Source organism: Mus caroli, chromosome 1, assembly GCF_900094665.2.
Source record: "Mus caroli chromosome 1, CAROLI_EIJ_v1.1, whole genome shotgun sequence".
In the NCBI taxonomy this organism is placed as follows: Eukaryota; Metazoa; Chordata; class Mammalia; order Rodentia; family Muridae; genus Mus; species Mus caroli.
Window position 1 is genome coordinate 173307386 of NC_034570.1, and position 15954 is coordinate 173323339.

The 15954-nt window shown below is 46.1% G+C and overlaps 1 protein-coding gene and 1 pseudogene across 1 annotated transcript in view; one reads left to right on the forward strand and one right to left on the reverse strand.

Annotated features, from left to right (window-relative positions):
• The window catches only part of Mia3 (MIA SH3 domain ER export factor 3), a 43174-nt gene extending 36925 nt beyond the window's left edge, over positions 1-6249 (reverse strand). Inside the window, exons 1-2 of the mRNA XM_029475810.1 lie at positions 6076-6249; positions 2415-2548 (exon numbers count right to left, since the gene is read on the reverse strand). Of these exons, the coding sequence (XP_029331670.1) occupies positions 2415-2548; positions 6076-6208 (267 nt within the window). The 5' untranslated portion in view covers positions 6209-6249. The remainder of the gene's footprint in view (positions 1-2414; positions 2549-6075) is intronic.
• A 1445-nt stretch (positions 6250-7694) lies between these two features.
• On the forward strand, positions 7695-8130 carry LOC115030846 (annotated as a pseudogene).
• The last annotated feature ends 7824 nt before the right edge of the window (positions 8131-15954 follow it).

The window sequence follows — 15954 nt, forward strand, 5'->3', positions numbered from 1 at the left end:
CCCCCCGCAGAGGCAATCCTTAGTCTAATCTGGCTTCTGTGTATCACTCCTGCCAAGGCACTGCTGACTTGATTTGGGGGTGGAGAGGATAGTGTTTGCCTTAGGAGGGCCAAAGCCACTTCTGCCTAAGCTACAAGTGTAATTAAGTGCTATGTTGCCCTGTAAAGAAACACTCAAAAAGATGGCAGAGAAGACATGTGGGTTTTTTGGTTTTTTTTTTTTTTTTGGACTTGATAGTGAGCGGAGACACCAGCTGGCAGACCAGCAAAGCAGTAAAAGGACTGTCACAGGAGCCGGACAGACAGTCCCACCCAAGCATGTACATAGCTACCAGCAAAGGTCACTTTCTGGCTGGATGTTGAAAGCAGAGTTTCTTAAGGAGGCAAGATGAGGGCCGGGGATGCAGAGGGCTTGCCTAGTGTGTGTTGAGTCTTGGTTTGATATGAAGCTCTACACAAATGGTGCATGCCTGTAATCCCAGGATGAGGGAGGTGGAGGGAGGATGGTGCATACCTGTAATCCCAGGATGAGGGAGGTGGAGGCAGGAGGATCAAAAGCTCAAGGCAGCCGAGTAAGAACTGTGACCCAGAAGGAACACTGTGTCTAGAGGTGGAGAGCTAACAGGCCAGAGGAAAACATAAAGCCAGCTTATTTATCCAGAAATCCAAAGGCCAAATGAACAAATGTACCACAGGCACATGGGAAGCAGCCCCAGAGTCAGGACTATACAGACACTCACCTGGGAGCCATGAGAAAACAGCGCAGACTCTTCCTCATGTCTGTGAGGAAGCCTGTGAGCAGCTACTGGGACACTGTGGCCCACCACTCCATGCTTCAAAACCCCCCAGAGGAAGCTGGAATGCTGACAGAGCAATTTTTTTCCCCATAAGGGGTCACTAGAATCTTGTTCTGTGTTGATCGTTTGGTGCTTTATTGAGAATGAACCTTCGAGGTTGGGAGTGGGGGTGTTTCTAAGCTAGAATATCCCGTAGGTCATCACAGACCCTTTAGTCAACAACCTCCCGTGGACCAGCCCTCTTCAGAAGGAAAACACAACTCCTATGTACTTCTCAGCCAGGTCCCTGCTGCTGAGTCTCCTTCTTAAACTATACCAGGCCCTGATGGGTACAGCCAAGGTCAGCCATGTCTGATGCCAAGAGGCAAAGAGTGTCAGGAACAGAATCCCAGGGGGACCTCCCAAGCACAAAGAAAAGCAAGAAGAAGATATCACAGAAGTTACAAACCAATCAAACAAGAATGCTCACAGTGAACACAGTATCTCCCATTCTGTGTGTGCCTGCCTACGTGTGTATGTGTGTGTGCATGTATGTGCAGGTCTGTGTATGTACAGGAGTGTGTGTGTGTGTGTGTGTGTGTGTGTGTGTACAGTTGAGTATATGTGTGTGCACGTGTGAGTTTATGTATATATGTGTGTGTCTGTATGTGCATGTATGTGTGTGTGTGTTTGTGGTACATGTATATGAGTATATGTGTATGTGTGTGTGCATGCGTGTGTGCGCTAGAATATGTGGGGTGCACATGTATGAGAGTGTGTGTGTGTGTCTGTGTGGTACACAGGTTTGAAGGCCAGAGGACAACCTCACTGTCATTCCTCAAGTACTGTCTACCTTGTGGGTTTGTTTGGGTTTTTTTGTTTGTTTGTTTGTTTGTTTGTTTGTTTTCTGAGTTTTTTTGGTTTTGTTTTTTTGGGTTTTGTTGGTAGTTTGAGATAGGGTCTCACTATGTAGGGCATGCTGACCTGAACCTGGCTATTTGGACCAGGCTGGCCTTAAACTCCCAGAGGTCTGCCTGCTTCTCCCTCACTCACGTCTCATGTGTTTTCCTCTCTGAGTCGATGAGGCTGGCTGGCCTGTGAGTCCGAGGGCTCCACCTGTCCAGTGCATCCCTGACTCTGGCATTATAAGCACGCCCCACAAAGCTTGGCTTTTAAAAGTAGGTTCTGGGGATCAAACTCTGGTCCTGACTAAGCTATCTCCCTAGCCCTACTTTGGCTTTTTGACTATTTTTACAGAGAAGAGGCATATAAAGTCAACGTTAAGCCTGCATATCTGAAGCACCGTCTTGCACATAGCTTCCAAGACTGATGACCACAAATACTTCTTTCTTGAAGCAATGAGAGGTTTTCAGGTCTTTGCCATTTTGACTTCTATTGTACGTGCTGTGTCCGCTATGGCTACGGAGCAGTAACCAGAACCAGTTCAGTTCTGTGTCAGAAACCTCTGCCTTACCCCTACTGTGTGCCAGGCCTGCGGCCTTGTTAGGACCACAGGGCTGCCTTCTGTTTACAGTCTAGGAAAGACACCATCAACAACCTCAACTCAAGTGATTTAAATCTGCAGTGCTACAAAAGCCAACAAAAATAAGAAAATAAAGCTTTTCACCATTTTACTTACACTTCCAGCCCAAAGTTCAAGGGATCCCCCTGCCAGTTTGTAGTAGACATATACGTCGTCACCTTTTTTAAAATTCACAAAACGACAATCAGGGCCCGTGAAGTCTTCAAGAGCTTTCCCACGGTACATTAACACTGGTTACAGAAATAGAAAAGAACAAAACAATATTAGGATTTTCACAGCCTCCCCCACACTTTCTAATTTTTTTGAAGATGGGGTTGCAAGCATCCCAAGCTGGCCTTAAACGTTTTTGGTAGCCAAGGATGGCCCTAGGGTTCCTCATCCTCCTGCCTTTATCTCTGCAGTGCAGGGATCTCAGGCCCACGCTAGAGATCAAAGCCATGGTTTTGTGCATCTTAGGCAAGCATTACCAATCAGCTCGTAGAGATGTTTCAGGAAATATAAGAATCCCATTGCACACAATAATCAAGCCTCCCCAGAATTCTTGTGGAATTAATTTCAGTTCACATGCTCCAAGTGTCTAAAATCCCCAGAGCCCCATTGCTTTAAGTCACATCATCTTCTATAATCAGATGAGGGAAACTTTCTGCTTTTCTCTCTGGCTAAGCCTGAGAAACTGAAAACCATGTGCCCACTACCACAGATGCCCTCTCAGGTCAACCGTTTGTTTTCCTCTCTGATCTTCTAGCCCGCCCACCCCCATTCTTTTTCCTGTTCTATAATCATAAGAGCTTCGTTTGTGAATGTGTAAATGCAGGTGCAGGTGCTGACTGGTTTAAACATAGCTAACTGTGGAGATAACAGGGAGCCAGGAAGATCGCCCAGGAATCCCCAAGGGGTCAATTAAACCTGAGCTAACCACTAACAGGCACTGCCTGTAAGTGGCTGCAACTGTTTCTTTGCGGCAGTAAACACTGCCAGTTTCATTTGTGGCTAAGTCGTCGTCTCTGCACTGTGTCTGGATGAGTTAACAGGGAGGCAGATGATCAAATTCTATTACAGATCCCATCAGTCACAAGGCAGTGTTTTCTAAAAGCAGTCACATCGATGTCTCAGCATTAAGAAGGTTTCCAGCCAGGCCTGGTGGTGTAACTCTGTAATTCCAGTATTCAGGAAGCTGAGGCAGGGGGATCATAAGTCCAAGGCTTGACTGGAGTACAGAGGGAGTTCAGTGCCAGCCTAGGTAACTTAGTACAAAGAGGACCAAAGATATAACTCAATAGTAGAATGTTTGATGCTTACATGCTATAGACAAGGCCCTAGACCTCCAGTATAGTGAGTACACACACACACACACACACACTAGCAAATCTAAAAAAGCTTTCAAAACAAATATTTCTCGAAACAAAATTCAAGGTGGGTATTTCATTTATCAGGAGCCAAACAAAACTATGTCTTCTCATTTAAAATGCAGATCTTTGGCCGGACATGGTAGCACTCGTCTTTAATCTTAGCACTGGAGAGGAAGAGGCAGGCAAGCGCTCAGTGAGTTCTGGACCAGCCCAATCTATAATTGCATTCCAGGCAAATGAATGAATAAATAAATAAATAACTATAAATACAGAACTTCCATCACAGCAACAGGAACAGCATTTGCCAAATGAAATTAACAGTGCATTAAAGGGCAGAGACGTGGGGTGACGGAAAGCACACTTCGTCTAAAAGCCAATTAGCAATAGTACAACAACATGTCTTTAAAATACAGCTTCAAGGGGCAAGCATGCATTTAGAAGGGCTAACTTGAGCCAGGCGTGGTGGCACCTGCCTTAAATCCCAGCACTTGGGAGGCAGAGGCAGGCGGATTTATGAGTTCAAGGCCAGCCTGGTTTACAGAGTGAGTTCCAGGACAGCCAGGGCTACACAGAGAAACCCTGTCTCGAAAAAACAAAAACAAAAACAAAAGCAAAAACAAAACCAAAAAAGAAGGGCTAACTTGGTCTTTAAAGCTAAAATAAGATGATTTTCAGATATGCCAGCATCCTAACTCAGCTGAGACTGAGCAAGAGGCCAGACTAAAGGAACTTAGGGCTGGGGATTCTACTCAGATTGGAAACAGCACTGCTTCTGGTCCCCTCCTTACATTCTTGAGGAGGTACAGTAACGTATCCATGTCAGTATGTACCACTTATCATTTATGAGTGACATGCACACCGAGTGACACCTCTCCTGACACGTCCATCACAAGCACTTCCTATCGGCCACACACACACCTGGGCCCTGCTTCTTCTATCATTGCCTCTTGTGTTTGGCTACATTTGTTTGGGCCTGGGCCACTCCTCAAGTTACACTATAACCCGGAACTCTTCCAACCCTGAGCCTCAGTTCTGAGGCAGCATCAGTGATACGGTCCTCCCACGCTTTGGGGAACTCAGGTAGGACAGTGCCTGACAGCAAAGAACAGAAGCCGCTTGGCAACAGTCAATGACCAAATGGTAGTAGGGCATGAAAGGGAGAAGTCGCTGTGGTGGCTTTACCTTCGTGGTGGCTTTATCTTCGCTGTTTATTTACAGTGGCCCCGGGTTACAGCTAGGACCTAGAATCTCAGCGACATAAATTACAGGCGCCCCTTTTTTTTCTTTAATGGTATTGGAGTAAACCAAGTTATGAATTTTGCTTTTTCCTTTTTTTTTCCATAACACCAATGAAATACAAATGGCTAACCTGCACTCTTCTTAGTCTTTAAGAATGAATACTTTTCTGAATGGACTGCTGTGATTTGTGAAGGACATCGTCAGTGAGTTACAGTTTCTGGAAACCAACCTAAAAACAGTATGTATTATTCTGGGTAGGAATAGGTCCCAGCAACATAGGGGACTAAGGAAAAGGCTGGACGGATTCCAGAGACCCTTGGAGTATTTATTATCACCGTTACAGTCGTAGCCCTCTTCTAATCCTAACCTTCCCCATGGCTCACCTCCAACCCTGGCACCTCCAACCTAGGACTAGGGCGCGACTGCGCACAGAGAAGGCGGCTGCGGTTCTCAGGTAGTGACAGGTGCAGTAACTTGGCCGGTTAAAGAACGAAAGATTTTGACCTTCCCGCAGCCCTGCTTGGGAGCTGGCAAAAGGCTTCTATGCAAAAGAGCGGCAGGACTGCTGGAGAAAACCGGGGAGACCACAGAATACACTGCTTGCTTGGCCTCGGGATTCATCCCAAACCTAAACTCCAGTTCCTCTGGTTCCAAAGATGATATGAGCTGGTCCCAATGCAGCCAAAAGGGGAAGAAGCAGCGCCGGGGTGCCTTCTGGAGGAACCCCGCAGTCAATCGGCCGCTGGGATTGAGCCCCAGATCTCTAAGCGCGTGGATCTCGGTCTTGCGTGGACCCAGGTCCCCGCGGCCGGCGTTAAAACGCCATTGGCTGCAGCATGGGGGGCCCAGGATGCGGGGGCGAACCACCCCATCACCCTGGGAGCCCAAGGGGAGTGCGGGGATAAGGAAGCAGAGAGCTGCACCCTGGAAACCCGGCTGAGTCTGCGGCGCCCCCCGGCAGGGTCAGAGGAGCAGAGAGCAAATCCGGCAACAAGTGGTAGGCACGGCCTCTATGGCAGGGCTAGCCGGGCGATTGCCGAGTAGAGCGTACCAGCGCGGGCTCCGCGGGCCTGCGACCCCCTAGGCCAGGTGCCGGCTGTGGGACTCCGACCGGCGCGGCCACCGCAGCCACCCGGGAACCGGCCGCCCGCCCCGCCACCCCGACTCACTGCTGCACTCTTCGTCCCCGCACACTTTGAGGTCCGAGAAGCGCCGTCCGTGGCTGCGATCCGACTGGCCCGGGACCCACCAGAGCGCCCCCAGCACGAACAGCCAGAAGAGCAGCCCCGGCGCCGCAGCCATGTTGTGGCCACCGCGGGCCCGGGTGACGCGGAGGCCGCCGGCGGGCGGTGTCGGGGGCGGGGCAGGAGCGGGCGGTGCCGGGGGAGGCGCCCAAGAGGCGGGCTGCTGCGAGTGACACGTCAGCAAGGGCTCAGCAAGGGATGCGCGGTGACTTGGAGGAGGCCTTGGCGTCCCTCCCGAACTGCTACCTTGACGACCGTCAGAGGCACCTTCCTCTCGCCCAATCACAAGCCTCGGCTCGGGCGCCTTCACAGACGACCCTCCGCGTCACCAGGTTCGTCACTCCGCATCTCAGCGCCATCCCAACAGGTTTTTCGTCTTCCACCTTCAGCTTCGGATTTCTGGTCCATGCTAAACAGCCATCTCTCTCCATCACTTCTTCCAACTACCGCTTTTAGTTCTGAACCGCCAAGTCCCACACAGGACTGGATACAGTGTGTAACTGATCCAAGCACAACCCCTGACCCTAACACACACACACTTCAAACTCCATGGGGTTCTTTGGGACCTCCATGGCTCTCTTCTAGTTCAGTAGAGTAGTGGGTGAGACAGTAAATTAGAAAGTGTCATCCTTTAAAGAAAGGGGTGGTGGACAGTGATCCTCTGCCCAAGATCTTCAGATTCCTGTCGCTGTCCATAAAGGACATAAAGTCATTTAGTCTGGCACCAACGTGTTCAGCTTCCATCTCCTTTGACAGAACTGTAGGCCAGACCCACTCCGTGGCACACCCGAATGCCCTCATGTTGCCAATAGCCACTGTCTCAATGTTCTCCTTAAGCTTCCTTATAACTCCGTATTTCCAAGTAACATGCAATGGCTTTACCACAGACTGCCCTGTCTCTCTGTCCCTTTGTCCTGTTTCCTGGCATTCTTCCCCTCCTCTGTTAGGTCCACTCGAATAGAGCAGCCCACTCCTCCCACCCCTCAAATAATTCTATAGGGGCTATTATGTGGTGCTGGAGACTGGGCATGCTCACCAACAGTGCTGAGCTACATCCCCACTCTAACTTGTTTTGTTCCCGCTTGTTCTTCATTGCCTAGGGAGGTACCCAGGTCTTGTGATATGCTCAACAACGATCTGCTGCATGAACCACAGTCCCAATGTAAACACACACACACACACACACACACACACACACACACACAGACTCCATGGGGTTCTTTTGGACCTCTAGTGCTCTCCTCACAGCAGCATCCTCAACACCAGATCTGCAGATACGTTTATTGTTAGATGGGGACATATCTGTCAGAGCGACTACATTCTCACTGCACTGTTTCCTGTTGTTCTAGTATGAAAGCACACCAGAGTAATTTAAACGTCTTCTTATGTCTACAGAATAGAATTAAATAACATTCCATTGATAGAAAAAGACGGATAAAATAGCATGAGATCTTGATTTAAATATACTTTTACATACAGGGCCAATGTTCCTATTACTGAAGAATATGCTGTTTGGCTCATAATAGATTTTGCTTGCTTTTAAAATGTATTTATTCTGGAGAGTTCAACAGCAAGCTTAAAAGATGCTGCCAAAAGGGGAAAAGTGGTTCTGAGAAAGGAGGGGAAGGAGGCGCAGCCTCTGGAAGTGACAGCGCTGACAAGGCGTCTCAGGGGTCTAAGGTGGTGGACATCAGTAGAGGTCAGACCCATTCTATGTGGAAAACACGGGAAAATCATGGAAGCCATGGAAAAGTTAAAGTCTGGGATGAAATTCACTGAAGTGGCCACCACACAATATAATGAAGATAAACCCAGACAAGGAGGTGATTTGGGCTAGGTGACCAGAGAATCCATGGTGAGGTCATTTCAAGAAGCAGCATTTGCCTTGCCTGTAAGTGGGATGAATACACCCATGTCTCCAGACCCACCTGTTATGACAAATTTGAATATCATATTATCACGGTTAAAGAAAGAAAATAAAATCACATGAAAGACTAAAAAATGTATTTATCTTTTTGTGGGGGTGCATGACAGAGGTTGGAGAATGACTGGAAGCAATAGCTCTCTCAGTCCTGTATATCCACCATATGGGTCCCAGGGGCCAACCTGATGTCTTCAGGCTTGGCAGCATGTGTCTTTACTCATTGGCTCATTGGGTTCTGGAGGTTTAATCTATGTTCCTTTAAGACATATATTTCTTTAAAGAGACACTAACTCATCGAGTGGATAATGAGAGAAAACGTCTCAGGCGACAGCCGCAATGGTAACGGCAGCTCTTCCCCACCAGAATGTATAATTAGTGTGTGAGTAGGCCCTGTTGCTGCTGGTGGCATTTGAGTGTGTGACTCTGATACTTAACACAAACTCTAACCTATGTGCATTGTTCGCAAACCCTGTGAAGGGGATTTTCACTGGTTGTGTAATAGTTAAAAGTACACGTGTGTTGTCTGTGGTGGAAAGGACATAGAAATATAAAACATGGCAGGTTCTTGACCTTGGAGAATCTGATGTGTGAGTGAGAAGACAAATGTATCTGAGATAAGCAGAAGACAGTATTACAGTACACATCATTGCAAATTTGCTCTGACTCCTGTCCAGAAGCATCTAGCCTACCAGTTAAATTGCTAAGAGGAATTGTCTTACATGAACAATGAAACTACACAATGTCCAGAAAGCAGTGGGAACATTCACTGAGGACTACAGCTTCTAGCGATGAAAAAAAAAAAAAAGTTAAAAACAGTGGCCAGGGTGAGTTATAGTGAGTGGACTCAAGAGTGGTGTGAGCATCACAGAAGAAAATCCTAGCGAACCACAGAAGTGGTATAAAGTCTTCAACACAACAGAAAGGACCCTGAAGAAATGAATCACCAGCATTCACACCTTGACCAGTCCAATATGCATGTAATTAAAGTCCCCGAAAGAGATGTGTCAGAAAGTATGTGTCAAGAAAGCATGAAGGAAATGTTCCCAAACTGATGGTCACTTACAGACTCGGGGGGCTCAGTGCATGCCAGGATCACAAACAATGATAAGACAGTTGCCAAGCAGTGAGATGCTTAAACCCGGTGGTTCTTAGAGCAGGCACTGTGATTACATAGGGATGAACATAAACTGACAGAACTGAGTTGGCGGTGGCGCACATCTTCGATCCCAGCACTCAGGAGGCAGAGGCAGGCAGATCTCTAAGTTCAAGGCCAGCCTGGTCTACAGATCTAGTTCCAGGACAGCCAGGGTCACACAGAAAAAAATTTTTTTCATTCATTCATTCAAAGTTTTGAAAATTAGAAATCACAGAACAGTGTAATGAGTTAACACACCTTATTAGGAATCTCCATCACAAGGCAGTGTTTTCTAAAAGCAAATAACATTGATGTATCAGCATTAAGAAGATTTCTAGCCAGGTCTGGTGATGTAGACGTGTAATTCCAACACTCAGGAGGCTGAGGCAGGGGGATCATGAGTTCAAGGACAGTCTAGGCTGTGCAGTGAGACTCTGACTTATAAGACAAAACCAAAAAGAAAGCTGAGGGCTACAGATGTTGCTCAGTGGTAGAGCACTTGTCTTGGATGTGAAAGGCCCTTGACTTGCATCATAGTACCTACCACAAGCTAAACAACAACAATTACTACTACTACTATTAATAATAGCAATAAATAATAGAAGAGCTCTGGTTGGATAAAAGAAGGAAGAATACAATGTGGCAGAGTGTTTCAGACACTAAAAGAAAATGAATTGACACCTTAGATTTGTCTTTCAGAGATGAGGCTAAATCTACTAATGCAAAAGAATTAAAATGAACTTCCACAATTAACTACAGATGAATTACAGACCCTCTCTAAGCATAATAAAAGACCATATAGGGGCAACCTTTAAATCAGGCATGACTTTTAGATGTGGTACTGAACCAAATGCAACCAAAGGAAAATATATGTTGATGCAACTAAAGTATCCCGCTTTAGATAGAAAATACCTGTTTCAGGATATTATAAATGAAAGTAAAAAAAAAAAAAAAAAAACCACTGGGGGAAGAAAATAATGGCTATGTTGTCTCTTGCCTGTAATCCTAGCACTGGGGAAGTGCAGGCAAGAAGATAAGGAGTTTAAAGGCCAGCCTTGGCTACATAGCAAGTTCAAAGCTAGCCTAGGATACATGAGAACCTTAACTCAAACTTTTTTTCAGAAGAAAATATGTGCAATTCATAGAGTTGGTAAAGGGCTTGCATCTAGGATGCATAATCAATTCTTACAGTTCAATAATAAAAGACAACTTAGTTAGAGAATGTGTGAAGGCCAGTAAAGAGGTGAAAGGATACTCTGTGTCATGAGCCTATAGAAATGTGAAACAGAAGTTGCCCTGAGTTGCTGCTTCCAGCTTGCTAGGGTGGCTATACTAAAGAAGACAGTGCCAGTTGCTGGTAAGGGTATGGAACAATGGGATCCCACACAATAGGAGGGGCAGACCATAGACTTGAATGTAGGAACCAAGTCAATAAAATTCCTGGAAAGTGACAACAGGACAAACTGTTTGTGAATTTAAGCTTGGTAAAAAGGACTTGAAATTATAAAAAGCCCAAACTCTGAAAGGAGTGAACCAGGATTGGATTTAGTCAAATAGAAACTTCTACTTGAGTTCTATATTCAGTGGGTGAAGATGCAAGTGCAAATCAAACAGAACAGAGTGTTTGCAGACCTGGCTAGAGAGGAATTAGGTCTAAAATATATGTAATGCTCTCCCAATTGGTTAGTAACAAAGCAACCCGAGTAGAAACAGTGAGCAAAATTGATACATGCACAACTGTGCATGCAGAAGAGACTCAACTTTATAAGTCACCTGTGAGGTGTAAATCTAATCTAAGCCACATTGTACACACACACACACACACCACACACACACAGAGCACACACACATATACAGACACACTCACACTCACACTAGAATGGCTACAATTAGCAGGCTTGATGATGACAAATGCTGCCAAAGATGATGATTGCTAGAAATCTCACGGCACTGCTGGCTACAACATGAATGGTGTAACCAACAGCAAGAGTTACTGGAAAACAGCTTGGTGATTTCCTAAATATAAAACACATTTGCTATACATACCTAGTCTTTCTTTACCCTGAATATAAAACATGTCTGCTGTACACACCCAGTCTTCCTTTACCCTAGAGAAGAAAGGAAACAAATCGTCACAGTGGCTTTGTTTGAAACAGTAAAACAAAGCAAAAAACAAAACAAAACAAAACAAAAACAAAAACAAAAACAAGCAAACATATTAACAAGCAAATAGATGATACATTTGGGGCAGTGACTGACAAGATGATGGACTACTGAGACTAACAATTGAGGAGCTGTGGAATATCATAACAAAGACACATACTGTGAAACTCTACTTAGAGAAAGTGCTACAAAGGTCAACACAGCTGAACAGTTGCCTGGTGGCAGGGCAGGAAGGCTAGGTGTAGGAGTTTGAAGGAGAAATGTCCCCCATAGGCATATGTGTTTGGACACTTAGTCACCAGATGGTGGCGCTGTTTCTGGCAATTATGGAATCTTTAGGTGGTGCAGCCTGGCTGGAGGAAGCGTGTCACTAGGGGCGGGGTTTGAAAGTATATGGTCTCACCCCACTGCTAGTTTGCCCTTGTGATGTGACCAGCCAGCTTCCTGCTCCAGCTTGCCACTGCCTTGCCTTCCTCCCTAGTATAGATCCCCCCTCTGGAACTGTAAGCTAAGGTGAACTCATTCTTGGATAAATGGCTTTTGGGCATAGTATTTTATCACTGCCACAAAAAAGCAAGTCCTACATTAGATAAGGAAAGGGTGGACACAGGGAGATGTGGAATGAATAGGAATGCCTGCCCCCTTTTTCACAGTGTAGGAGGGTTTCCTCTGTGTCTGTGTCCAAATATGTAAAAGTGGAGTATTTAAGTACTTTAGTATTATTGATCCCTAAATAAAGTCCATACAGGGTGTCCTAGTTAGGGTTTTACTGCTGTGAACAGACACCATGACCAAGGCAAGTCTTATAAAAACAACATTTAATTGGGGCTGGCTTACAGGTTCAGAGGTTCAGTCCATTATCATAAAGGCATCAAGGTGAGAGCATGGCAGTATCCAGGCAGGCATGGCACAGGAGGAGCTGAGAGTTCTGTCTTCATCCAAAGGCTNCTAGTGGAAGACTGACTTCCAGACAACTAGGGTGAGGATCTTATACCCACACCCACAGTGACACACCCATTCCAACCAGGTCACACCTATTCCAACAAGGCCACACCTTCAGATGGTGCCACTCCCTGATCCAAGGATATACAAACCATCACACAGGGTAAATGTATAATATTAAATAGAAATGATCAGATTCATCTTTTTTTTTTTAACCTCTGTACGTTGGACCAAATCTACTGAAATCTGTTACACAGATATAATTAAAGTAAAAACTCTGGTTAGCCTAGGGTGATAGATCATGACTGTGACTCCTACATTCAGGCATCAGAGACAGAAGGATTGCTGTGAGTCTGAGGCCAACCTGGTCTACATAGTGAACTCCTGGCCAACCATGGCTACATAGCGAGACCCTGTCATAAAACAAGAAAGTGCTACTATATTTTGTCTCCAGGCCAGTAGAGTTATATCCTCCTGAAAAAAACCCACAAACTACCATGTAAAGATACAGTTGAATAGTGAAGTGTCTTCTTACTGAGACTTACAAATGGTTTCTTACTAACCATTACAATCTGTGACAGTTTGGACTTTGAGGAAACCTGCCCTCATCTGTAACATGGAAAATGTCTGCATTGAGGGCCTTGTGTCCCCATTCACCAGCTGTTCCAAATGGGAAGCTACTTTGTTGCCCAATGAAAAAGATTCACACTTCTTCCTTGCAGGACTATGTATACACATTACAGTATCAGAGAGGACAACCTCTTGTATATCTCCAACATGAATTCTCTAGATGCTTCTCTAGAGAGACCCTGGCCTCACTGTCAAGGCCTAGTCTTCAGCTGGCACAATTTGGGGAGAAAAAGGAGAGGCTGTGGTGGGAGAGCTGACTGAAGCAGATGTTTCCTTGAAGGCCTTTGGACTGGTTTTGTTAGGCATTCTCCTGCCCCTATGTGCCCATTTCCATTTTGAGACTGGAAAAAAATCCACCTACTGGTTCTAAAGGCAACCTTCCTGCCCAGGCAAGGTCATGACTCCTGGATCTTTATGTTTTGTTCCTTTCCTATTCACAGTCCTTCAGGGGGTCAGGAGCTCGCATATCACAAATCCTTAGTTTGTAGTTTTTTGCTTTTAGACTTTCAGAAAAGCATATCTTTTGATAATTTCCATACATATATATCTTCCCCTCCCCTTCCCCTTCCCCTCCCCTCCCCTTCCCCTTCCCCTTCTCCTTCCTTCCTTCCTTCCTTCCTTCCTTCCTTCCTTCCTTCCTTCTTCTATTTTTTTAAAACAGGTTTTTGAACATCCCAGGCTAGCTTTGAGCTCCCTATGAAGCTATAATTCTAGTCATTGAGTACTTGTTCTTAATCTACAGCAAAGAGACACAGCGTAGTGAACAAAATAAATCCATTAAATAAACTAGCTCATGAAAATTTAAAAGCAAACATAAAAAATCATCTCCAGACTCCATGAGAATCAGGATCCTACTGGGGCTATAAAGCATAGTAGGACAACACAGGAGCATAGTAGGGAACAGGCTAAGTGAGGGCAGGCAGTAGAGAGATGAGTGTCGTGGGGTCTGAGTTTGAGATTACTATCTGACAATCACAGAGGGAGGGGCTGTGGAGGCCCTCGAGAGCCCAGAGTGTGGTGAGAACGCCCCCCCCCCATGAACAGCCCACTCCTCTTGTGTGTTCATTACCCAAGGTCTGATGACCATACTCCTGACACGGAAGCCCTTTAACAGTCACCCTGGAAATAGTCGAGGCAGAATCTTGAAGAATACCCTTTGCTCTAGTCTGCCAGAATGCTTTTCTGTTAACGGACCAGAACCTCTTTGCTTAGACAACTGGTCCAAGCTACACTATACACTAATCTAACAGCCCAAAGTACCACACAGTGGAGGAATGGCTTGACATTAAGAGCACATACTGTTCTTGCAGAGGACCCGAGTTCCGTTTCTAGCACCAATGTAGGGTGGCTTACAATCACCTCTACTCTAGCTGCAGGCTATCCAACACTCTCTTCTGACCTGCAGACACGTGCACAAACCTGCATACAGACATGCATGCAGATACACATAATTAAAAGTTATTATTTAAAAACATTAAAGATACCACACTTCTTTTAGTAAGACTAGAAAAATGTGGTTTTTTGTTATTTTTTTATTGATTAATTGATTGATTGAGACAGTGTCTCTCTACAGAGCCCTGGTTGTGCTTGAACTCACTCTATAGAGCAAGCCAGCCTAGAACTTAGAGATCCACCTGTGTCTGCTTCCCAAGTGCTGAGATTAAAGGCAGAAAGCACTGGGAAGAAAAGTAAGGAGACTTTCTCTGGCTACATTGCAGGCTTGTAAACATTGAGGGAAGACAAACCGGGTGGTTTGGATGATGAATGCCCTTGAAAACAAAGACAAGTTTTAGACTCAGCAGGAACATAGACAACTATGAGGTTGCCAGGAAAGGGTTCAGCGACAGAAGTGGGTGAGCAAGCTTCTTGTTCTGAGGGACATAGGGGATTTGTGTTGGGCTGGGCTGGTTAGGCTAACTCCCTCCCAAGAGTTAAGAAAGTCCTGTCACTGTGCACTTTCTATGGGAGTGAGTGGAATACACAGTCATATTTCCTGCCAGCATGCACTATTTGTTCAGCTCTGACAAATATTATTGCACTTTCTATCATACACAGAAAGAAACTCAAACATCTGCAATTGCCACCAATACACGGCTGTGTGATTGGGTTCCTGTTTCCTGCTGGGCTGAATTTATCTTGGCACTATTTTCACTGAAGCCAAATATTTGGTGTTTTGCAACAAAACAGATTTCAGGGTGTGGTCTGTGCAGCTCAGTCTCCCAGGGGCAGGCAGCCTGGCTTTGTCCATTGAGTTTTTAGATAGGAACTGTTTCCCTAGCACAACAGCAGCAGAGGCAGAGACTGCAGAGAGCCGAAGGCCTGGACAAGCCAAATGAAGATCTATACTACCCAGCGAAGGCCTGGTCTAGGAGCTAGTTAAAGATAATGAGCCAGGTGTGGTGGTGCACGCCTTTAGTCCCAGTACTCACTCGCGAGACGGAGGCAGGTAGATTTCTGAGGGATTGCAGGACTGGTTAAAGGTTTGCCATGAGCTTGGAGGGCTGCTCACTAATGCTGGTTTGGCAGATGCCATTCTACAAGGGCAAAAACGCCCTGACATGGCTGAGCTCAAACTCTGCTATAATTGTGGCAAACTGGGACACTTAAAAAAGGACTGTAGTGCCCTTGTCAAAAGGAGAGCGCCAGGACTGTGTTACTAAGTGTAGGAAAGGATATCACTGGGCCAGAGATTGTCGCTCAGTCAAGGACATTCGAGGCAGGCCCCTGCAGCCAGGATTTCCTCAAACAGTAGATAATGAGGCCATTCCAAAAAACCAGTACAGGGCCCCCAGGTCTCAGGGCCCGAAAACATATGGGACCCCAACAGGCAACAGGTGGACCCCACAGTCCGCAGGGCAACAGAAGGATCAGCTGGATTGGACCTCCGTGCCACCACCCGATTCATGCTGATGCCCCAAATGGGGGTGCAGCCCGTTCCTACTGACTACAAAGGGCCTCTCCCATCCGGAAGTGTCGGCCTAATACTGGGCCGGGCCTCCCTTACCTTACA